Genomic DNA, 26,309 nt, shown 5'->3' on the forward strand with positions numbered 1-26,309 from the left:
CCTGCTCCAACTGTCCGTAGAGATGCCGTGGCATCTCCCGGACCGTCCAGACCTACTCTCGCAAGGTCCGTTTTTCCACCCGAATTCTGCGGCCCTCAAATTGACGGCGTGGCTCCTGAGTCCTGGATTTTGACGGCTTCTGGTATTCCTCATGAAGTCATCTCCACTATGACTCGGGCCTGTAAGTCTTCCTCCGCTAAGATCTATCACAGGACTTGGAAGATTTTCCTGTCCTGGTGTCGTTCTACCGGCCATCCTCCTTGGCCATTCTCTTTGCCGACCCTTCTGTCTTTTCTACAGTCCGGTCTGCAGCTAGGACTGTCCTTCAACTCTCTCAAGGGACAAGTCTCAGCTCTGTCAGTACTGTTCCAGCGGCGTCTCGCTCGGCTGGCTCAGGTCCGCACCTTCATGCAAGGCGCGTCTCACATCATTCCGCCTTATCGGCGGCCCTTGGATCCCTGGGACCTTAACTTGGTCCTCACGGTATTGCAGAAACCCCCTTTTGAGCCTCTTAGGGAGGTTTCTTTGTATCGTCTTTCTCAGAAAGTGGCCTTTCTAGTTGCCATAACTTCTCTCAGGAGAGTCTCTGATTTGGCTGCGCTCTCCTCGGAGTCTCCTTTTTTAGTTTTTCATCAAGACAAGGTGGTTCTCCGTCCGACTCCGGACTTTCTTCCTAAGGTGGTCTCTCCCTTCCACCTTAACCAGGACATTACCTTACCTTCCTTCTGTCCGGCCCCTGTTCTTCGCTTTGAAAAAGGGCTGCATACTCTAGATCTGGTGCGTGCTCTCCGGATCTATGTATCTCGCACCGCTGCGCTCAGGAGGTGCACCTCTCTTTTTGTGCTAACCACAGGTCGGCGCAAGGGCCTCCCTGCTTCTAAGCCGACCTTAGCCCGTTGGATTAGATCGACCATTTCGGACGCCTACCAGAGTACTCAGGTGCCTCCCCCGCCGGGGATCAAGGCACACTCGACCAGAGCTGTCAGTGCCTCTTGGGCTTTTAGGCACCAGGCTACGGCTCAACAAGTCTGTCAGGCTGCCACTTGGACTAGCCTGCATACCTTCTCGAAGCACTACAAAGTGCATGCTCATGCTTCGGCAGATGCAAGCTTGGGCAGACACATCCTTCAGGCGGCTGTCGCCCACTTGTGAAGTTAGGTTCTGCCTACTTCTTAGTTTTTCTGTTTATTTCCCACCCAGGGACTGCTTTGGAACGTCCCATGGTCTGGGTCTCCCAAAGGAACGATAAAGAAAAAGAGAATTTTGTTTACTTACCGTAAATTCTTTTTCTTATAGTTCCGTATTGGGAGACCCAGCACCCTCCCTGTTGCCTGTTGGCAATTTCTTGTTCCGCGTGTTATCACCGGCTGTTGTCGTGGACAGAGTCTCCGGTTGTTCAGGCTCTTGCTCTGTTCTACTTGTGGGTGGCTATTCTCCTTCAGCTTTTGCACTAAACTGGCTGGGACTGGCTCACCAGGGGGTGTATAAGCTCAGAGGGAGGAGCTACACTTTTAGGTGTAGTACTTTTTGTGTCCTCCGGAGGCAGAAGCTAAACACTCATGGTCTGGGTCTCCCAATACGGAACTATAAGAAAAAGAATTTTCGGTAAGTAAACAAAATTCTCTTTTTCTCATTTTTCCAACAAAATGTAGTCATTTCTTTAGGGACCACATCACATTTGCAGTGACATTTGAGAGGCCTAGCTGACTGAAAATACCCAAAAGTTACACCATTCTAAAAACTGTACCCCTCACACTGCTCAAATCACATCCAAGAAGTTTAACCCTTCACAGGAATCAAAGCAGTGTGGAAGGAATAAATGAAAATTTTACTTTTTCTCACAAAAATATTATTTTAGCCTTAAATTTTGCATTTTCACAAGGGCAACAGGAGAAAATGCACCATACTATTTGTTGTGCAATTTCTCCGAATATGCTGGAATCGTTAGCAGACGCCATATCACATTTGGAGAGAGCCATGTGAGGTCTTGTTTTTTGTTTTGTTTTGGGGTTTTTTGTTTTGTTTTTTTTTTTGCAGGACAAGTTGACATTTCTACTGGTACCATTTTCGGGCACATAACATTTTTTTATCTTTTTTTTAGTCTCATTTTTGATAGGTAGAATAAACATGAAACAGCAATTCAGGTTTTTTTTTATGCCTTCTGCTGTTTGTTAAAAGTAACACAGGTTTATTCTTCAGATCAGTACGGTTACAGCAATACCACATTCATATAGTTTTTATGTTTTTTGCCGCTTTTACACAAAACAATTTTTCAGAAAAAATATACATTTTTTAATGTTTTTATTTTTTCGCTGATGGAGCTTTGTGGCAGCTTGTTTTTTGTGGGTCAAGATGTAGTTTTCTGTAATACCATTTTTGTTTATGTTCAACTTTTTTTTTATTGCATTTTATTCCTTTTTTTTTCTGCAGTATGATGAAAAAGCATTCTTTTTTTACATTTATATTGTACACTGACAGTTTTATAGATCCAAATCCGTGTACTTTTTTTTTTGTTTTATATATAAAAATGTACTTTTTTTGGTACTATTAAATTTTTTTTTTTTTTTTTGTGTTTTCATTTTGCTGTTTTTTGTTTTACTTTTTTTATCTAGTTAATATATGGGACTTTCACTTTTCTTAGTCTGATCGCTGGTATAATACATTGGCATGCAGCAGCATAGCGATGCATTATACTGTCAGTGTCAGGCTGCAGATCGCCTGTCAGACTCTCCTGCCGGCTGGGACTGAAAGGCCACCGTACATGGCAAACCTGGAGGTCTTCATGTGCCCTCCGGCTGCCATGACAACCCTCGGCTTCCCCGTGATCGTGTCACGGGGAGCCGGAGAGGTAAGAAAAGGAGTGCACTGCTTCTATCTAACTTCTATATGCCACGATCGCTATGGATTGCAGCATGTAGATTATCGCAAAGGGTTAACATCATGAGGACCTGATCCAGTCAGGTCCTGATGATGTGTCCAGGCAGAACAGGAACCCCAGCAGTTGCAGCATGCCGGAAGTCGCAATCCCCTCCTGACTGTGGACTGTAATTATATGTCGGCATTGCACAAAACCCAGTAGAAGCCGACTTATATTTACAGTGTACGGTCCTGAACCGGTTAAGGAATCTAAGGTATAACACACATTCCCACATTTCACACGTGTTTCATTAATCCTTCTTTCCATATGTGTGCCTGTCTGCCTTCAGTCTGAATCTACAATGTGCACATTCCAATAAGGGCAGGAAAATCATTGTATGAACAGGTGTGACCAAACTTTTAACTGGTCATTATATCTATATATATAATTGCCTTATTCTGTCTGTCTGTCTGTCATGCTCCAAAATTGTGTCACCGTGACATGTCCTTACGGTGCACAAAGCTGATTGGCCGCTGGGCTCGCCTTAGCCCCGCCCCCCCACACGGATTGGCCTCTTGCCCCAGCTCTCTGCAGGCCCCGCCCCCCTCACGCAATGCACGCTCGCTCTGGCCCAACTGACACGGAGCTCCGATTCCCAGGTGAGTACACACACACATCAGATCACACTCACTCTCACACTCACTCTCACACACACCTCACACATCACAACATGCTGGGATATCGCTTGCTTCTACACCGGCTCCGTCAGGATCCCGGCAGCGCCAGACATAACCTTGCGATGCTGGGATCTTGACGGAGGCCGTGAAAGCTGGTAACCATTATACACATCGGGTAACTAAGGTCCCTTAGTTACCCGATGTGTATCATAGTTACCAGTGTACACCGGCTCACACTCACTCTCACACACACCTCACACACACATCACATCGCATCCACACATCAAGGTCCTGCAGCTGCGGAACATACACACACATAACAGCACACACACACACACATACACACACACACAAATCAGATCACACTCACACACACCTCACACATCACATCGCATCCACATACTCACAGCATCCTGGGATATCGCTTGCTTCTCGGCGGCGATACTGTGCTGTTGTGAGCTTCCAGGACCTGCCGGGGGATCACATGGCCAGAAGCATGTGATATCCCCGGATGTTGTGAGTATCAGCGCGTATGTGCAATATCGTCAGTGTGTGTGTCTTTGTGTGTGAGTGTATGCGATCGGGTGTGTGTGAGTGTATGCGATCGGGTGTGTGTGAGTGTATGCGATCGGGTGTGTGTGAGTGGATGCGATCGGGTGTGTGTGAGTGGATGCGATCGGGTGTGTGAGTGTCGGCAGAGGAGCACGGCGTGCTGGAGGAGGCTGGGAGCAGAGAGGCTGATCATGGGGAAGGCTGGGAGGAGAGAGGCTGATGCTGGGGGAGGCGGGGAGGGGGAGGCTGGGACGAGGGAGGCTGATGCTGGTGGAGGCTGATGCTTGGGGAGGCTGATGCTGGGGGAGGCTGGAAGGAGAGAGGCTAATGCTGGTGGAGGCTGATGCTTGGGGAGGCTGATGCTGGGGGAGACTGGGAGGGGAAGGCTGATGCTGAGGGAGGCTGGGAGGAAGGAGGCTGGGAGGAGAGAGGCTGATCCTGGGGAAGGCTGGGAACGGGAGGCTGATGCTGAGGGAGGCTGGAAGGAGAGAGGCTGATGCTGGGGGAGGCTGGAAGGAGAGAGGCTGATGCTGGTGGAGGCTGATGCTTGGGGAGGCTGATGCTGGGGGAGACTGGGAGCGGAAGGCTGATGCTGAGGGAGGCTGGGAGGATGAGGCTGGGAGGAGAGAGGCTGATCCTGAGGAAGGCTGGGAAGAGGAGGCTGATGCTGAGGGAGGCTGGAAGGAGAGAGGCTGATGCTGGGAGAGGCTGGAAGGAGAGAGGCTGAGGCTGGGGAAGGCTGATGCTGAGGGAGGCTGGGAGGGGAAAGCTGATGCTGGGGAAGGCTGGGAGGATGGAGCCTGGGAGGAGAGACGCTGATCCTGGGGAAGGCTGGGAGAGGGAGGCTGATGCTGGAGGAGGCTAGAAGGAGAGAGGCTGATGCTGGCGGAGGCTGATGCTGGGGGAGGCTGGAAGGAGAGAGGCTGATGCTGGTGGAGGCTGATGCTTAGGGAGGCTGGGAGAGGGAAGCTGATGCTGAGGGAGGCTGGGAGGAGGGAGGCTGGGAGAGGTAGGCTGAGAGAAGAGAGGCTGATGCACACACACACACACACACACACACACACGCGCGCACTGCACAACACACCACACACACACACACACACACACACACACACTGGGAACCACAAACAACTGCCCTACACAGACACCCACACACACAGACAACGCTGCACACACACAACACCCAACACACAAACACCGCGGCACACACAAATATACGCACATACCGCACAACACACACATTGCACAAAACATACCTCCCCCCAAAACACACCACACACACACAAACCGCGCAACACACACACAACGCTACAGACACACAGCGCTCCACAAACAACGCAACACACGCAACACACATACAACACCGCTCTCACCCCCCGTCACACCCAGACAACACCCAGAACATGTACAGCGCCCTACACAAACACTTGGTAACTACACACAACAACATCTATATATATATATATATATATATATATATATATATAACAAAAATCATACATGAACTACACAATACGTAAATTCTAGAATACCCGATGGCGTCGGGCCACCTTCTAATATAATATATATATATATATATATATATATAATATATACATATATATATATACATATATATGTGTGTGTATATATATATATATATATATATATATATAATCTCTTATATGGCTCATTTATAATACATGTGCATAAAAATTACCATTACAGAGCCCAAGTTATTTTGAACAGCTTTAAGACTGTCCTTGATGTTTTATGGCCTTTTTATAAAATGTTCTATGAAGAGAAAAATGTAGAAATTATGAAAAGTATAATGTATCTAATATATTGTGTCTATAAAAGTGTGACTAGATCTGGGAAATACCCTGGTGAGCTTGTACATGCTGTAAAAAAAAGTTTTGATTTGTTAGTCAAACGTTGCGCTTTTTTTTTCACAAGAGGATGTGTTCAATGTAAAGTATCGAAATGCTGGTTCATGACACGGAGCTCACTTGGTATATTTTTATATTACCTTATTTTGTCTATATAGGACTCCTGGATAGTGTGAAGAACGTACTGTTGAAAGTTTAGATACATGACTTTTGTTCCTGTGGGAAACTTTCTTTCCCCTGTTATTTAGGAGAATTAATTTGATTTGATATCAGATTCTGGAAAATTGTATAATATATAATGGTCAAGGAGATTTTGGGTCAGTTGCCCCCCGGTGTTTGTGAGCCATTATGTAGAGCAGGGGTCTGCAACCTGTGTCTCACGGTAGTCTTCCAGCTTGTTGGATAAACCAGGTCTAGCAAGCAGTTATGAAGATAAGGTCTCCATTTGTTGACTTTTGTGACTAGCCCCAAATAGAATAGCAGATCTAAAGGTACCGTCACACATAACGAGATCGCTAGCGAGATCGCAGCGAAGTCACGGTTTCCGTGACGCAGTAGCGATCACATTAGCGATCTTGTTATGTGACATCTACCAGCGATCAGGCCCCTGCTGTGAGATCTCTAGTCGTTGCAGAATGGTCCAGGCCATTTTCTTCAAAGGCGATGTCCTGCTGGGCGAGACACATCGCTGTGTTTGACACTGTGTGACAGGGTCACAGTGACTGCTGAGATCGTTATACAGGTCGCTACTGCAACCTGTATTGTTCCTGCATCGCTGGTAAGATCTGACTGTGTGACATCTCATCAGCGACCTCCCAGCGACTTACCTGCGATCCCTATCAGGTCGCATCGTTTTCGGGATCGCTGGTAAGTCGTTGTGTGTGACTGGGCCTTGAATGTGGGTAAGGTAGGTACCTCTGGATCATAGTATACTGCTTTAGGGGTACTTCACACACAGCGAGATCGCTACTGAGATCGCTGTTGAGTCACGTTTTTTGTGACCTCATTAGCGATCTCGCTGTGTGTGACACTGAGCAGTGATCTGGCCCCTGCTGTGAGATCGCTGCTCGTTACACACAGCCCTGGTTCGTTTTTTTTATTGTTGCTCTCCCGCTGATAAGCACACATCGCTGTGTGTGACAGCGAGAGAGCAACAATCCTGAATGTGCAGGGAGCAGGAGCCGGCATCTGACAGCCTGCGGTAAGCTGTAACCAAGGTAAACATCGGGTAACCAAGGTGGTTACCCGATATTTACTTTCGTTACCAGCCTCCGCAGCTCTCACGCTGCCAGTGCTGGCTTCTGCTCCCTGCACACGCTAAGCTAAGCGGTGTGCGCTGGTAACTAAGGTAAACATCGGGTAACCATACCCGATGTTTACCTTAGTTACCAGTGTCCACAGCTTCCAGACTCCGGCTCCGTGCAAGCGCAGCGTCGCTTGCACGTCGCTGCTGGCTGGGGGCTGGTCACTGGTCGCTGGTGAGATCTGCCCGTTTGACAGCTCACCAGCGACCATGTAGCGATGCAGCAGCGATCCTGACCAGGTCAGATCGCTGGTGGGATCGCTGCTGCGTCGCTAAATTGTGACGGTACCCTTAGTGTGATTTTTGTAGAAAAGCTTTTGCTGTCGTCATTATACTGGAAATAAGGGCTCGGAGTGTCACTGCTGTGAGAGGGCGAGAGCTGGATGTGGCTCGCAAACGTCTCAGAGCTGAATGTGGGTCACGACCATCTTTCACAGCTAGATGTGGCTCTCAAGATCAGAAAGGTTGGGGACCTGGGGCGTAGATGGTAATGCATGCACTGAGGTTTGAGGTAGACCGATCCACGCGGCGACTCGCAAAGACACTGCAATATCTCTGCCCAGTTGCAGATTTACTATTGGAACTGCGCCTCGAGCTTGGCATATATTGTCTTATGTAGATTTAGACCAATATATTGTGTTTAAAACATTGGCTACCAAAGCAGAAAGGGGGCATGGTCTGTTGACAAGGTGCATGGTTTAGGTGGTCAGTGCCAACTTCCACCACCATGATTAATTTGGTGCATTTTCAGAATCCTAAAAAAGAGTGAATCAGCTCACCACCATGTAGTCATTCCAGGAAGGAAAATCCGGACGGTGCTTGTGGGTCAAGAAGGCTGCAGTCAATCAAAAAAAGGCGGATCTCCAGCCCTTTATAATTATTGGAATAAAATGAAATTTTAACTTTTTCAAGTTTTTATGGACGTTCTTTGTGCTGGGAATCCGCCTTTTTTTTGTATTTTCAGAATGTCTAGTCTGATCTTAGTGAGTTTAATAAATTTCCCCAAATTTATGTGCTACTTTGTAATATGTAATTCTATTAGTACATAGCCTTTACCTTTTTATTGTGAATGTAAAGTGTAAAATTGTTCCTTAAGATGACCATACCTCTGAAACAGGCTGATTCTTACAAGATGCATTTTTTTTCCAGGTGAAAGACCTTTCAAATGTAACCTGTGCGGCAAAGCTTTTAACCAGAAGGGGGCGCTGGCCACACACATGGTGAAGCACACCGGGGAGAAGCCTCACGCCTGCTCCTTTTGTCCAGCCGCTTTTTCACAGAAAGGCAATCTGCAGTCTCACATACAGCGAGTTCATTCAGAGGTAAATGCACAGCCATCTAGTTACTGTCTATTTTCACACTGTGATGTGACAGAAGTGACAGGAGGAAATGATAGAAATAATGACTTGTGAATGGTGACGTTAGTCATTCTCCAGCCCTGTTCTTTTCTGCACGCTCCTGCAGTAGTTTAGCTTAATTTGCGTTGATATAGCCATGAATCAAGTACAGGGAGGTTTTGATGGCATTTTCACATTTTGAATTGTTGACGTAGACGTGTCAGCAGTAAATAAAGTATAATACAATGGTGACTGGAAGTCGGGTGGGGAAATATACATACATTGGGTTTACATCTGCATATAGATCGGAAAGAGGGGCTAATGTGTCATTTGTACACCCCCCCCCAGTACTACTGTGCAGCACTGGAAAGCCTCGCTTTAATGGGAATTTGCTACCATATTTTTGCTACCTAATCTTAGCGCAGCATAATAGAAACAGAGACCCTGAATCCTGCAAAATGTAACTAAAGGCCCAGTCACACTAAACAACTTACCAGCGATCCCAACAACGATACAACCTGATAGGGATCGCTGGTAAGTTGCTAGGAGGTCGCTGGTGAGATGCCACACTAAGCGACGCTCCAGCGATCCCACCAGCAACCTAACCTGGCAGGGATCGCTGGAGCATCGCTACACGTGGAAGCATGCTGCGCTTGGTAACTAAGGTAAATATCGGGTAACCAACCCGATATTTACCTTGGTTACCAGCGCACACCGCTTAGCACTGGCTCCCTGCACACCTAGCCACCGTACACATCGGGTTAATTACCCGATGTGTACTCTGCTACGTGTGCAGGCAGCAGGGAGCCGGCTTCTGCGGATGCTGGTAACCATGATAAATATCGGGTAACCAAGAAGCCCTTCCCTTGGTTACTCGATATTTACCTTCGTTACCAGCGTCCGCCGCTCTCACACTGTCAGTGCCGGCTCCCTGTTCCCTGCACTCCTAGCAAGAGTACACATCGGGTTAATTACCCGATGTGTAGAGTCTGGCTATGTGTGCAAGGAGCAGGAGCTGGCACTGACAGCGGCGGACGCTGGTAACGAAGGTAAATATCGGGTAACCAAGGGAAGGGCTTCTTGGGTACCCGATATTTACATTGGTTACCAGCGTCCGCAGAAGCCGGTTCCTGCTGCCTGCACATTTAGTTGTTGCTCTGTTGCTGTCACACACAGCGATTTGTGCTTCACAGCGGGAGAGCAACAACTAAAAAATGGTCCAGGACATTCAGCAACAACCAGCGACCTCACATCAGGGGCCAGGTTGTTGCTGGATGTCACACACAGAAACATCGCTAGCAAGTTGTGCCTCAGCAGCGATGTTGCTAGCGATGTTGCTTAGTGTGACGGTACCTTTACTGGAATGCTTGCTGTAGTTTTGATAAAATCACTTATATCAGCAGTTGACAATCACTAGAGAACTACTAGTAAACATCCTACCATGTAGACCTATGTATTCAAGAACCCGCTATGACCCCACCCCAACCATTGATTTGTGTGCAACCACTGCGCATGCGCAGTGTGCACAAAAAACTGTCAATCGGTGGTGTGGGCGGATATACAGAGCTCAGCATTAAGAGAATTGCTAGATCTGCAGCATAGTATTTGGAGCAGAAGACTCTTCAATTTTTATTTTTATTTATTTTTTAAATTCTATGTATAAATTAGTGGCAGCCTCCAAGCAGCAGCTGTCTGTAGAATAGTCAGGTTACTTCTTTTAGCTCCTTCTCAGTGTTAATAGGTGCTTTGAAAGTCATTGATTTTTACGTACATGTTATTGTGATCAGTTCTGCACTATTTTCTTGGGAAGTGTTTTTTGATAAACAATCCAAATTCCCTTCTCTTAGGCTATGTGCGCATACTGCGGATTTGTTTCTCCAGCGAAAAACACACCTTCTGGCAGAAAAACACACCTACCTGCGGAAAAACTGCACCAAAAACGCATGCGTTTTTACCGTGGTTTGGTGCGTATTTGGTGCGGATTTACCGCGTTTTTGCCTGCAGTTTTGTCTTTGCGTTTTTTTTTAAAATTGAACACAGGGAAAAACTCAGAAAAGAAGTGACATGCTACTTTTTTTGCTGCAGAAATTCTGCAAAAAAACCTGTCAGGAAATAAAATGCAGTGTGCGCACAGCATTTTGGATTTCTCATAGACTTTGCTGGGGAAGGACTGTATGAAGCTTATGAACAAAAACTGCACCAATTCTGCAGCAAAAAACACAGTGTGCACACAGAGCCTTAAACGGGTTGTTCGCTTTCAGACTTCTACTCTCAATTATTCCCCTTCCATCTTACTCTTAAGAGTTTCTAATGCAATTGTGATGCTAGTCACTACTTATGGATAGCACAAAGGGTAGAGTAGTCAGGAAAGCCGGGGTCTGGTAACAGGAAGACACGTATGGATACAGAGAGTACACAGAAGCATAATCAGGTCACGATCCAATGGTCAGAATTCCGGAAATGCAAGTAATGGATTCAGGGAGAAAACTAAGACGTGGTCAGGTAACTGTCTGAGGTCAAAAGCCAGGAGGTACCGACAGGAACATGAAGCTGACAGGAGTCAAATAACAGTCTGGGGTCAGGAAACAAAGATTAAAGCACAGGCAGGAAAACAGGCCAACAGCACAACAACAGAACCAAAATGTACGACTGGCAAGGTTCTGGGAGAGCATGCTCACTAAAGAAGCAGAGCAATTACCCAGAAGATAGAGCACCTGAGTAATCTGCACCTCCCAGAACCAGCATGGAATTCTGCGCTGTCTATCAACCTACCAGCTCAGTAGCTCAGGAAAACTCAGCAGAGCGTCTCCTAGAGTGCAAGATGCTCTGTACGAAGGAATCATGACAGCAATTACATTTGTGTGTCTCCTCTGCCTTATGAGTTCTGTTACCCCCTCCCCAACCTCCTGTCTCCCTCCGCATTATCCTGTAGAAAGTAAACCCACAAGGGCAGGGCCCTCTCCCTGTGTTCCCGTCTGTCATTGTTAGTTTGTTTACTGTAATTTAGATCTGTATTTTGTATGTGACTCCTTCTCATATACAGCACCATGCAATCAATGGTGTTCTATAAATAATAATGTGAACTGAACTCCCTTTTTACCTGGTCTGAGTATATTGTGTCAACCAGGTCTCTCTGGCTTTTTCCAGATTACAGTCCCAAGTGTTAACAGTAGAGATGAGCAAACCCGATGTTCGGTTTTCAGGCCGAACACCGACTTTACAATAATAAACAGAGTTTTGGTGCTTTAGCTATGAACACCACTCGCATGAGCATCACTGTACTCGGGTACCCTCAGTTCTCGGCCCAGTGTGAGCTGCTTGCAGTGTTTGCATGGCTCGCACTGGGGGTAACAACAGCGTGATCGGATGCAGTGTTCAACCTACCCCCCCCCCCAAAAAAAAAAAAAAATAAATAAATAAAAAATGAGAAACCCCACCCATCTGGCCCTGGAAGTGATCTGTTTATCACTGGTTATATGTGGGCAGAGACCCGAACTGCCAATCAGTGACATCCATTGGGGTTCGGGTCAAGTACGAACTCGTGGGAGTTCGGTTCAGCTGCAGTCACCTAGCCAAACTTCCATCTCTAGCTATCAGTTTCAGGATAGGCATATGTGTATATAGCTGCTTGTTCTGTGTATGTAGTCTAAGGGTGTGTGCCCACGATCAGTGTTTGCAGTGTTTTGGACACCGCATGCTTCAGCTGGGTCCAAAACGCTGCGTTGTATAGTACAAGCACAGTGGCCAGGATTTCTAGAAAACGTGTGCCCACTATGCTTTTTTTTTTTTTTTTCCGCAGCAAACGCTGACCTGCGGAGCGTCTTTCCAGACCGCAGCATGTCATTTGCGGAATTGCATGTGTCCTCCGTAGGGAGAACACCAGCGAGAGACCGCAGCACACTGAACCCTGATCGTGGGTACAAGCAGCTGCATTCTCCTGTGGAGGAGACACGCGGCCCCGTCGGTCAGGACCCGCTGTGTTCTGAATGCAGCGAGTCCTGATCGTGGGCACGTACCTTAACGGGTTAGAAAGTAGATGGGAGGAGGTCTCAATACTTCCATCACTACCTCCACCCCACCATTTATCTAATAGTGAATCCACTTGCAGAAAAAAGGGTGTTCTCATATCCAAGGTGCGCTGAGTGTGTGTCTGTGTGTCTGTGTGTCTGTGTGTCTGTGTGTCTGTGTGTCTGTGTGTCTGTGTGTCTGTGTGTCTGTGTGTCTGTGTGTCTGTGGTGCAGCAGAACTGTGTGTGCTGCCGAGCTGTCTCAGCAGAGCAATCATTACCAGAATGTCAGACTGATCAGGGAGGAGGGTGAGTAAGCACCCAGAGAGGATGAAAGGGCGGGATGTCATAAAATAAGGCATACAACACATCATTTTCAACATTTTTCAGATAAAGCAACACAGCCAAGAGAGGAGAAACCAGGCCGTAATAAGGGGGTGGACACTTAGCACAGCCTGCTAATGCTAGTGACCGCCCTGTGCCTGCTGTATTAGGATGTAAATAAGCAGAGAATGCAGATAAGACGGGATTTCATGGAAATGAAAAACCAAACTATTTATGGTATAAAGTAAGCAACGTAGGTGATTAGTAAATATTAAATATTTTTAAGTATTTTTACCAAAACTGAAACCCCCTGTAGTACAGCCATAGGGCTGTAGAATAACATTGTGGCTGCTCTGAAGATCGCTTGTGTTTTGCTTTATCAATAAATCTATTTGCTGGGGGCGTGGCCTGCACGCTGATGGCGAAGGCTGCTTGAAGGAGAGCTCTGTGCTGACAGCAGGATAAACTGGCTCTTATCAGCTCACAGATAACAGGATTACCAGCTACAGGAGGTGTGAGTAACCCCAGCCCCCAGCTATGCCTAAGGGGAGACCTAAAAAAACTGGCACTCCAGCCAAACTGACAGACTTCTTCCCCCTGGATAGGGATCTCTCCTCACCAAGCAAGATGGCTTCCCACTCAGCTTCTTCTCACTCCTCACAGGGAGAAACAGGCTGCTTGAGAGGCTGCACAGCCATTCCTCTGACAGAGGAAACAAGGCAAGCTCTGCTGAAAACGCTGAGGGCTTCCTTGTAGGCTGATCTCAGAGAAATAGTAAGAGAGCTGAAGGAAGAGATCAGGTCTCTAGGGGTTCGCACAGAGCATGTAGAAACTAAAATGGCTGAATTTGCAACATCACATAACAATCTGATAGATGCTAACACAGCTTTGGAAAAGGAGGTGGAGGCACTAAAACTTAAAATAAGTGATATAGAGGACAGATCCCGAAGAAATAACCTAAAAATCAGAGGGATTCCCTCATCAGTAGCAGATAAAGACCTCCAGGAATACTTCCACAAGTTTCTGCAGCTTATACTCCCTGGATGGGACACCAGAGACCTGATAGTGGACAGGATTCATAGAGTCCCTAAAGCCAAAGGCATAGATCCAGCTCTGCCTAAAGATGTCCTGGCTAGACTTCATTTCTATAAAACAAAAGAAGCTGTGCTGCACACACTGAGGGGACGTCCAGCCCTGCCAGACACTTTCATGGGACTAAAAATCTTCCCAGATGTTTCTGCTGCAACTCTTAATAAAAGAAGAGAATTTGCCCACCTCTCTAAACTCCTTAGAGATCAAGACATCAAGTACAAGTGGGGTTTTCCGGTGAAGATGATAATTTTCAAAGATGGAGGCACTCACATATGTCATACTCCTTCTCAGCTGGGCAAATTGCTGGATGACTGGGGAATAGCCCACCCACCAAACCCTGGTGGGCAGGGGAATCATAGAGGCCCTCCAGACAGGATTAACCCTGAATGGTCAGTAGCTTAGCTGGGACTCCTTCCTGCTTATGGCACCTGCTGTCCCTGCTCCTGTGACACGGGATGTCACGTAGCCCCCCTGATGTTCTCGCCTATGGCGAGCGGTTATACACCGGGCACCCTACTCGGGGCAAACCGGTGTTGTTGGAATTTTTTTGTTTTTGTTCCTCTTCTCACAAATGTTCCTTAATTTTTTCTGGAAATTTCTCTCAATTCCTTGCTGGTCTAGCCCCTCTCATCCCTGATGGCGTTCCTAGGAATTCAAACCCCCCTGCGGCTCCAATATGAGAATTAAGATATTGTCTATTAATGTGAACGGACTCAACTCCCCAGCAAAAAGGTCAATGATGTGGAGAGAGGTGAAGGCATCTAACTGTGATATAGCGTGCATTCAGGAGACCCACCTTCTTTCCACAGATAAAAAACGGCTACTTCATCCAAGCTTCCAACACACCTTTTTTGCTAATGACTCAAAAAAAAGAGGAGGAGTGGCCATTTTAATAAAGAACTCAGTGGCCTTTAAATTGATAAATGTCAGTTATGGAGCGGATGGAAGATATATTATTTTGTCTTGTTATATCAACAGCGTCCCTTATACCTTGGCAACGGTCTACTCCCCAAATTCATCACAATTGACCTTTGCTAGGAAATTTTTCCAAGCATTCAAAGATACTGCCACAGGGGCGGAAATCATCTGTGGAGACTTTAATATACCTATAATACGCTCCATGGATTGCTCCAACACCAGCATCCCACATGCTAAGGAACTTAAGCATCTCATCAATGAATTCCATTTTCATGACATCTGGAGATATTTGCACGCATCAGAAAGAGACTATACATTCTTCTCTTCCAGGCATCGCTCATACAGTAGAATTGATTTTTTTTTTGGTCGACAGCAAATCTATAAGTAATTGTGTGGCAGCTGATATTGGTTTAATTACTTGGACAGATCAAGCGCCGATCTCTTTGTCTGTTCAGGGTAGCTTTAATGTTCAAAATTCCCCTAGGTGGAGACTGAATACCAGCTTGCTTGGTAGGCAGAAGGTACAGTTAGGTCCAGAAATATTTGGACAGTGACACAAGTTTTGTTATTTTAGCTGTTTACAATAACATGTTCAGAAATACAATTATATATATAATATGGGCTGAAAGTGCACACTCCCAGCTGCAATATGAGAGTTTTCACATCCAAATCGGAGAAAGGGTTTAGGAATCATAGCTCTGTAATGCATAGCCTCCTCTTTTTAAAGGGACCAAAAGTAATTGGACAAGGGACTCTAAGGGCTGCAATTAACTCTGAAGGCGTCTCCCTCGTTAACCTGTAATCAATGAAGTAGTTAAAAGGTCTGGGGTTGATTACAGGTGTGTGGTTTTGCATTTGGAAGCTGTTGCTGTGACCAGACAACATGCGGTCTAAGGAACTCTCAATTGAGGTGAAGCAGAACATCCTGAGGCTGAAAAAAAAGAAAAAATCCATCAGAGAGATAGCAGACATGCTTGGAGTAGCAAAATCAACAGTCGGGTACATTCTGAGAAAAAAGGAATTGACTGGTGAGCTTGGGAACTCAAAAAGGCCTGGCTGTCCACGGATGACAACAGTGGTGGATGAGCGCCGCATACTTTCTTTGGTGAAGAAGAACCCGTTCACAACATCAACTGAAGTCCAGAACACTCTCAGTGAAGTAGGTGTATCTGTCTCTAAGTCAACAGTAAAGAGAAGACTCCATGAAAGTAAATACAAAGGGTTCACATCTAGATGCAAACCATTCATCAATTCCTAAAATAGACAGGCCAGAGTTAAATTTGCTGAAAAACACCTCATGAAGCCAGCTCAGTTCTGGAAAAGTATTCTATGGACAGATGAGACAAAGATCAACCTGTACCAGAATGATGGGAAGAAAAAAGTTTGGAGAAGAAAGGGAATGGCACATGATCCAAGGCACACCACATCCTCTGTAAAACATGGTGGAGGCAACGTGATGGCATGGGCATGCATGGCTTTCAATGGCACTGGGTCACTTGTGTTTATTGATGACATAACAGCAGACAAGAGTAGCCGGATGAATTCTGAAGTGTACCGGGATATACTTTCAGCCCAGAGTCAGCCAAATGCCGCAAAGTTGATCGGACGGTGCTTCATAGTACAGATGGACAATGACCCCAAGCATACAGCCAAAGCTACCCAGGAGTTCATGAGTGCAAAAAAGTGGAACATTCTGCAATGGCCAAGTCAATCACCAGATCTTAACCCAATTGAGCATGCATTTCACCTGCTCAAATCCAGACTTAAGACGGAAAGACCCACAAACAAGCAAGACCTGAAGGCTGCGGCTGTAAAGGCCTGGCAAAGCATTAAGAAGGAGGAAACCCAGCGTTTGGTGATGTCCATGGGTTCCAGACTTAAGGCAGTGATTGCCTCCAAAGGATTCGCAACAAAATATTGAAAATAAAAATATTTTGTTTGGGTTTGGTTTATTTGTCCAATTACTTTTGACCTCCTAAAATGTGGAGTGTTTGTAAAGAAATGTGTACAATTCCTACAATTTCTATCAGATATTTTTGTTCAAACCTTCAAATTAAACGTTACAATCTGCACTTGAATTCTGTTGTAGAGGTTTCATTTCAAATCCAATGTGGTGGCATGCAGAGCCCAACTCGCGAAAATTGTGTCACTGTCCAAATATTTCTGGACCTAACTGTACATGATGAAGTAGAGTCAGTGTTAACAGAATATTTTAAACTTAATAATAATGGGGAAATTTCTGACGAGACCCTGTGGGCTGCTCATAAAGCCGTAGTCAGAGGGCAGCTCATAAAAATAGCCTCCATCCAAAAACGGAAAAAAGACGCAGATATTAAATATATATTAACCCGTATTCATCACCTTGAATCCCTGAATAAAGCCAAAGCATCCCCTAACTTGACTAAAGAAATTGTAACCCATAGATTCCAACTAAGATCCCTACTCCTGCAAAAATACGAACATAATCTTAAAAAAAATAGATCGACATTTTATGCTATGGGGGATAGAGCGGGGTCCTTATTGGCAAGAAGGACGAAAAAACGTGAGAGCCAATCTAAAATAGAATTCCTGAGGGACCCGAACGGAACAATCACTAGACATCCCATTGAAATAGCAGAAGCATTTGCGAAATACTATGAGGCCCTGTATAATCTAAAATATGATTCCAATACGTCACAGCCGACTCAAGTGGATATACAGGGTTTCCTAGACACCCTGGATCTTCCCCGGGTCTCAGATGAGCAATTAGAGGAACTTAATCTTCCCTTTACTACACATGAAATCCTAGGTGCCATCAAAATGACTAAGTCTAACTCTGCCCCGGGCCCCGATGGGCTGCCATACGAATATTACAAACAATTTACATCCACTCTGTCCCCCTTTATGTCAAAAACCTTCAATTTTTGGCAAAATAAAGGGTCAATTTCCCCAGACAACTTAGAAGCGATAATTATCACGCTACCAAAGCCAGGGAAACCTGCAGACACCCCGGGTAATTTTAGGCCCATTTCACTCCTAAATTGTGATGTTAAAATTTATGCCAAACTAGTGGCAGATAGACTTCATAAAGTGATCCCGACTTTAGTGGCTCCAGACCAAGTTGGGTTTGTGACAGGCAGGCAATCTAAGGATGGCACCAGACGGATGCTTGACTTGATTGGACTGGTGGAGATATCGGGTGAACCCAGTGCATTCCTGTCTCTTGATGCTGAAAAAGCCTTTGACAGGGTGCACTGGGGATACCTGGAGAGAGTTCTAACAAAATTCGGGTTCTTGGGGAAAATCAAGTCATCCATTCTAGCCCTCTACTCTTACCCAAATGCGTCAGTGTTGGCATCGGGGTTTCTGTCATCTAAATTTCAAATAAGTAATGGCACCCGCCAGGGGTGTCCATTGTCTCTCGCTATTTTTGCTTTAGTGGTAGAACCTCTGGCGGAAGCTATACGAAAAAACATAGCCATTTCTGGTATAAGAGTTGGGGAATTTGAACATAAACTTGGTTTATACGCAGACGATGTGATAATTTCCTGTTCTAACCTTGCAGTGTCGATTCCAGCAGTGGTGAACACATTATCAAACTTTTCTAAAGTGTCGTATTATAAGCTTAATGCGGCAAAGTCTTTGATACTGCCGTTTAATGTACCGGCGGAGGCCAGGAGTGCGCTGGAGGGGGCCTTTCAATTCAAATGGTGCGACAGGGGGATACCTTATTTGGGTATTAAGCTGACACCATCGCAGATGTTAATTAAAGAAAATTTGGAACCTCTGATCCAAAATTTAGAAAAGAAATTGGGAAGGTATGAAAAAATATCATTTTCCTGGATGGCCAGGATACAGTCCTTTAAAATGGTTTTCTTACCCAAAATATTGTATGTGCTCAGATGCCTTCCCATCAAAATTTCTCACAAAACCCTGATGAAACTTCAATCGTTGACTAACAAATTTGTCTGGGGTAATAAAAGGGCTAGGGTCACATGTAAAGTGTTCTAACCCCCATATGATTTAGGGGGATTGGGCACCCCAAACATATCGGCATATTATGAAGCCTTACTAATTGAATCACTAAAGGAATGGTGGCGTCCAGGTAATTCACATAGATGGGCTCAGATTGAAAATTTCCTGTCCCGCCAGGGCTTGGTCAGAAGAATGATGGAAGCAGAATATTTGAGCCGTTCACGGTTCTCCCCGTGTGTTCCCACCATGTCAGCCTCCCTGGAGGTCTGGCGAAATGACTTGATTCATAAGATTCAGATTCCTCTTTCAGAGATTTCCCTCAAGTCGTTGGAATCTCAAATCCCCTTTTTGAATCTGGCCAGGTGGGAGGGATCGGGCATTACAGTGCTGGCGGATCTATACTCTGATTTGGGTGTTAACCCCTTTAATGAAATAGTACGGGAACACCCCTCTTTAAAGGGCTGTTTCTATCAACACATCCAAATTAGTCATTTTCTGGCCTCTAAATTTCCTCCAAAGTCAAAGCCTCTGTTACCTACAACAAAAGCTTTGGTATTTAAAAAGATAATTAAATCCAAAGGTATCTCCTCGACATACAAATGGCTCAATAACCCCCCCGAAGAGCAAAAATCTCCTTATATGAATAAATGGGACGTGGAGTTGAGTGTCTCTACCTCACCTTCAAACTGGCACTCGGCATCAGCAAATATCCAAAAATATTCCAAGTGTATAAATCATCTGGAGCAACTGAAAAAAGTACACCTGCGATGGTATCGGTCCCCAGCCAACTTAGCACAGTTCCTCCCAAATTATTCGCCACATTGTTGGAAGGGCTGCCTCCAAAGGGGTACTCTTTGTCACTGCTGGTGGGCTTGTCCCAAGGTTTTCTCGTTCTGGTTGGAGGTGTTTGGCCTGATGGGTGAGCTGACAGGCAATCGTATTAATCCGAATCCGGCTCTGGCAGTGCTAAACGTGGGTATAGAGGAGTTCTCTTGGGAATCCAGGGGTTTATTAGTTCACATTCTAGTAGCTGCCAGATATTGCATAAGTTTGCACTGGAAATCCCCAAAGACGCCTACATTAGTTGAACTATATAACCGAATTAATCTCCAATGCCAATACGAGTTCTGTCTGGCTCACTCCATCCGCGCCAAAAACAAAATACTTCACATTTGGGACACGTGGCTAAACTCTGTATATGCATCCCCTGTCAGGCATCTGTTTCCAGGGCAAACTGTTGATAATTAAAAACGGGTCAAATAGGGTCAAAGAGAGTGTTACGCAGGGAGTTCACCCATACCACATGTCAATATTCAAGATGTTTAAATCTCTGTTGTTGTTACTGCTCGGGCTACCCCGAAACGCCATCCAATTCCCTCCCTCCCCCCTCCCCCTCCCTGGTTGCTTCCTTGCAACCATCCATGGTTCTCCCCATCTCCCCCACCTCTCTCCCCTCTCTTTTCTTATCTTCCTTTCTTACTCTCTGGTTCTGGTTGTTTGGATCCCTCATTTTTAGGATTAAAGAGTAAATTGGTAGGTTGACTCTATACGTATTGGGTATTGATTAACCTAAAAAAGTTGCAACTTGCATCAGACATGATTGGTGGTGGTGTGACACATAATCAAAGGTGTTACTACCACATGTTACAGCGTTGTTTTCTTTGTGTATTATTGCCAATGATACCTGAATTTCTCCTTTTTTGTAATGTAACTTCCTACAATAAAAATTGATTGGAAAAAAAAAAAAAATCTATTTGCTGTACTCTTGTGCTAATGGTGGCCGCAGGGACGCTGAGGAGCTGTCAATCAGCATAGACACCCAGACATTGAGTTTAAACTTCCAACACTGGAAATCCACGTGAGAGTGGCTGAATAATCAAAGCAACGTACACCAGCCACAGCGTGTATGAAGGATCTGCGTGCTAATGTATGCTATGCCAATCATTTTGAGATCTCTATACGCGGACACCAGATTTCTCAATCAAAGCCGCATACATTATTAACCTGATCTCTTAACCCTGATGAGGCTGATGTACTTTTAAAAAGGATTATGAGATTCTGAGAAGGATTTTTTTCATTTTTCCTTCCTGATATTGAACAACTAAGACAGATTTACAAAGCTTTTCTTCATTCCATTAGACATGAGTAGAGCGCACACCCACCTCCCCATTCACCCACTTCTGGAGAAGGATTGGACTGTCACTTCTTGATCTGTACTTATTAGACATTTATAACATAAGAAATGAATATGCCATATATGTCGCAAATGGAAATACCACATTGAAAGCAGTTTTACCAAGATAAAAAGCTATTGTCTAAGTTTTTGATCTTTTGAGGGTCTAACCACTGGGATCTCTATTGATCCTGAGAGGGGGGCTTCCGCCCTGAGAGCTATACTCAGCTATCTCCTCCAGGCCCATAAATAATGCACATACTCGGCTCTGCTTCATTCAGACAGATCTTTGTAGAGCTTTCTCAGACTGCTGGGGGTCTGACCCACAACTAGCAGTAGGTTATTCCCTATCATTAAGAAAGGGAAAACTTTAAAACACTGTAAAGCACTTTTCAGGTGAAGAGAAGAATTGTAGCTTGCATATCTATGATTATATATTAGGACATTTGTAAGATATACTGTATTTCCTTCGTTCATTTGACATTTTAACCTTTGTGAAGCATTTTAACACCAGTTCAGAATGTTAATAAAATTAACATATTTCGTGACAAAATTCTATATCTCAATAACTTACCATTTTCTTTCACTCGTATTTTAGGTGAAGAATGGAGTTACTTATCACTGCCCAGATTGTAGCTGTGTGTTTAAGAGCCTGGGCAGTCTTAATACTCATATTAGTAAAATGCACGTGTCGGGATCCCAGGCTGCACCTTCTACCTCCGGAGCAACTTCACATGTGACTATGGTAAATTGATGATTGCATATGGTTGCGTTCAGTTATCTTTCATGGGTACTGACTTTTGCACGGTTTTGCGTTTAAGACATCTTTATAAGGGTTGCTCCACTCAGTTCCACATTGAGAAATTAAGAGCAATGCTGGTGTGCCGCCCATGGAATGGGGTACTCTGTCCCGAGTGGTGTATCACTGGGGATTGTCACTTTGGTGGCCTTTGCCCGGTCCCGTGCCCTAGGTGCTTTTTTTAATGGGGAGTATTTACAGGGGAGATTAAAGTCATTGGTGTGACGCCACCTGCGGGTTGCGGTTAATATGGGGGGAACCGTCACTGCTGAGCTGATTATCTCTAGGGCTGGTGGTAATGGCAGCTATGGTGGTAGGCCCTCCACTGGCAGGGTGAGCCCAGGGAGATGGGTGATGGAGACTTTTGCTATTAATAAGGAAGGCCACACCGTGGTTGTAGTTAAGTCTCTGCTCACACTTGACTTTCTTACAGCTGGTTCAGGTCCCTGTAGTTCCAGTGCCAGTTAATGACTCGGTTACTCTGTACGCGGCACTCTCAGTATGGTTGGGTCCCTGTAGCATGGAGCGGTTTGGGGCCCGACTGTCCCTTTTTGTGGCAGTCCCCTTGTCCGTGCAGCGGGCAGTGGGGACCCTATAGGTCTGGTCTGTGTCCCGAACCCTGATCCTTACTTTACTTCTGGTGCACCTGGATCTGTGGGTCAGTGAGGTCCGTGAAGGTCCCCTCACTGTGCAGGTAATTGCCAGGCCATATGAAACTAACACCTGACCTAGGGCCCTGTGCCCCGTCGGTCCTCTGGTCTCAGCGGTACTCGGGTGTACCTGCCCTGGCGACCATTCTCCTGTGCCCCTGGGTCACCGTTGCACGACCCAGCTCTTGGCACGTCTTTCCACTTTCACCCACTAATACTGACTACTGCGGTCCCCTCCCACCAGGTTGTCTAGTCCCCTCGTCTGGCTCCGTCCTCTAGGTGGCCATCCCATTGTGTCCAACTAGCCAATTACCCCTGGTGTGGAGTTGAAACTGGGATTTTGGTGTGTCTAGGTGTTGCTGACACTGGTGTTCCATGTCCCTAGGGGTAGGCCCTGCATTCTGGTGGGGATGCAGTACCTAGTAATGCCCTGAGTGGTTCAGGGGCGCTACATTGGCTTTCAATTCTAATGACTAGGACAGGTCTTTAAATTTGCAGATGCAATGATATACACATTGCTTATGTTCTGATGTGAAGTGAACCTGCCCTGAACAATCCCTTTTTCAGGGAATCACATCACATTTGTCATTTAATCAGCATAATGTAAAGACAGAGATTCTGATTCCAGAGATGTGTCACTGCTTACTGTAGTTTTTATAAAATTTACTTTTTTAAAAGCCGGAGATTTTCACTGGAGGACTAGTAAACCTGCTACCACGTAGTCCTCCATATTCATGAGCTGTGTATAACTCTGACCCCACCACTGATTGACAGCTTTCTGTGTAAACTGTACATGGTCAGAAAACTGCCGATCACTGGTCTGGGTGGGATTATACAGAGCCCAGTATTCAGAGAACTGATAGATCTGCAGCAGATTAAAACTGTGATTTTTATCAAAATAATAGCAAACAGCTCTGTAAGTGACACATTGCTAGAATCAGGGTCTCTGACCCTATACTATATTGCTCTCTGATTATGTAGCTTGTGAGGTAAATCCGGAGATATGACGATAAATCATGACATTCAAGTCATGTCAGGAAGCCCTCTCCTGGTGTCAACCCCCCTTTCCTTCACACAACTGGTTTAGCAACAAACTCCATGGCCATGTCCTGTGATATGGAAATTAGGTGGCTTTAGGACAAAGGACACAGGATGACTCCCTGCCGTCACCCTGTAACAAGAGTTGTATCTCATTAGCAAGGCTATGGAAATAGCCAGACAGAACGACTCCAGTAAAAAATGGTTCATATCTCGCAAGCCATATTTCCGATAAATATGGCAACCATAAAAATGGTGTCTCCGCATGTGGACGATGCCGGCACCCCCTTTTTATGGGAGCAGGACATTGGGAAATGCCCCAGGCGTGATATCAGCCAATGGGGAACTGGCAGACAGGTCATGAGTCCCCTCGTTCTGTAGCTAAATTCATAACTGTCACAATGAGAGCATTGGCGTCCGTCTACGACGCTCCCAGGCACAGTTATGGCCAAAATCCCCTTTTCTGGATAATTCTGATCCATGCAGGGGGAGTGGCAGTGCTTCCCCGTGAGGTCACTAAGGTAGGAGGAGACCTGGATTTGCCCAGGTTGATAACCCTGCTTCGGCCATTTTCCAAGGTTCTTCTCGCTGGGGGCACGTGTAGGAAACATCTGTGGGAGTTCCTGGAAACCTGGTCTACAGCGCCCCCCTGTGGCCAGACGCAACAAGGTAACTGATTGAACTGTGTATGCCTGTTTGTAACCCATGCTTTATCTGTAACTGTACTCTGACATAACTGTATATTCTGTAGATTCCCTATTGTATATATTGTAGTTTCTAGTGTGCTTTAGGCGATTAAATTATATAATTAATCTTGAGCTGTTCTGTTATCTCGATCTCGAATCCCACGTCTGTGTGTTCGGCTAATAGTTACCGTAAATCGGTTGGTGGCAGCGAGTTGTGCCAAGGATTATTGTGGGGAGGCCAGTGAGATTCGGGAAGATATTATATATTCCGCCCGCGGAGGTCGGGGGAATATATACCCTACTCTCACTGGGGACCCTTCAATAATCGGCATAAGTAGTATAGCGGCCTCCTTGCTTATTGTCGGGCAATTCCATAATTGGCCTGACTATAAGAGGGGCGCTAGAGAGCGCGTCACGTGCTCTGTCTGTCGGTCGGGAGGTATAAAGGAGGGGTGACCCCCCCACTTGTTACCCCCCGATTGTGACGTACTGGTAGCCAGCGCGGGGGCTTTCTGAGTGACCCCCCGGTGGTTTGTGACATATTGGTGGCAAGCGGTGGGATCGAGATAATAGTGTGTGTGAGTGTGAGACCCATACTCCCAGACACTAAAGACTGCCTGCAGCAGCTGTGGCTGCTGGGGTCTTCAGACTAGCTCAACACTAGAGTGTCAGAGTGCAGATACTGTAAGGTGTGTGGAGGCATCAGGTGTCAGTTCTGTGTCAGTGACCAAAAGTCTGCAAGAATGGCTGAGAGCACCAGGAGCAAAGCCAAAGGAATGGCCGATGCTCAGGCCAGAGACGATGAGGAGGTTGTCCACGAGTCCTCCAGGAGCTCGACGCCAGAAAACAGCTCTGCAGAGGACATTGCACAACCGGGCACTGCTGGACAAGATGAGGAGCAGCTCGCCCAAGGGTCCTCAACGAGCCAGACGCCAGCCCTCCGCTCTGCAATGGACAGTGAAGCACCAGGCTCCGCAGCGGGCCGCAGATCACCACGTGCCATTCCACCGAGCCTGGGAGGCTCGGATAGCCTTCTTCAAATGGCTATGGCCCTACGCCAGGCTGGAGACCGGGAGGGCTACAAGGAACTCATGGCCGAGCGTGAGCGGCAAGCAGCGCGTGAAGAGCGCCAGGCAGAGCGTAACTACCAGCTGCAGCTAGCTCAGCTCCGGCCCTCATCAGCCACCCGTGACCTTCCAGACACCAAACTTCCAAAGGTCCGTGTTGAGGACTTCCCAGTGCTGGAGAAGGATGGAGACTTGGACTCTTTCTTGACTGCTTTTGAACGGACTTGCTTGCAGCACCATCTGGACAAGGACCAGTGGGCCAAATACCTGACCCCCCGTTTAAGGGGTAAGGCCCTGGATGTCCTTGGGGACTTGCCTGCTGAGGCAGATCAGGGCTACGACACCATCAAGCGGGCCCTGATCCAACAGTACAACCTCACTCCAGAGTCCTACCGCAAGAAGTTCCGGAGCCTACAGAAGGGACCAAAGGACTCCTGGGCTGACCACCGGCGGGCACTTGCCCGAGCTGCCGACCACTGGACCCAAGGCCTGCAGCTTTCCACCGGACCGGAGATCCTGGACTTGTTCATCACGGAGCAACTCTTGTGGAACTGCCCTGAGGATCTCCGCCAGTTCATCCGAGACCAGAAGCCAAAGGGGTCCACGGCTACAGCTGCCCTGGCAGATGACTACACCAACAATCGGGCTCCTGAAGCCAGGAGAGCAGCCACCAGCAGCACCTGGAGAGGGGGTAAGATGAACTCTGCGACTGCCCCACCTGCCCCTAGACTGCAGGGGGTGTCCCCCTCAACTCCCCTCTCCAGGCCCGTGGCAGAACCAAGACGGTGCCACCAGTGCAACCTACCTGGACACTTCAAGGCCATGTGCCCTCAGCGTCCCAAGGCCCCGGCTCCGTCCCCGTCCCAAGGGCCGCCCAAGGTGTATTGTGTGGGTGGGGGTGGTGGTAGGTCCCTGGACAGCTTCCAACCTGTCACCGTCGGCCAGTCTGTGACCATAGGACTGCGAGACAGCGCCTCGGAGGTGACTCTGGTGCGGCCTGAGATGGTG

At 46.6% G+C, this 26,309-nt stretch overlaps 1 protein-coding gene across 3 annotated transcripts in view; it reads left to right on the forward strand.

Moving 5' to 3' along the window:
- Positions 1-26,309, forward strand: part of ZNF236 (zinc finger protein 236) — a 255,426-nt gene that overhangs the window by 42,719 nt on the left and 186,398 nt on the right. For all 3 annotated transcript variants that reach the window (XM_075314639.1, XM_075314636.1, XM_075314638.1), the window contains exons 6-7: positions 8,407-8,579; positions 21,660-21,806. In XM_075314639.1, the coding sequence (XP_075170754.1) occupies positions 8,407-8,579; positions 21,660-21,806 (320 nt within the window). The remainder of the gene's footprint in view (positions 1-8,406; positions 8,580-21,659; positions 21,807-26,309) is intronic.

Source organism: Anomaloglossus baeobatrachus, chromosome 6, assembly GCF_048569485.1.
Source record: "Anomaloglossus baeobatrachus isolate aAnoBae1 chromosome 6, aAnoBae1.hap1, whole genome shotgun sequence".
Classification (NCBI taxonomy): domain Eukaryota; kingdom Metazoa; phylum Chordata; class Amphibia; order Anura; family Aromobatidae; genus Anomaloglossus; species Anomaloglossus baeobatrachus.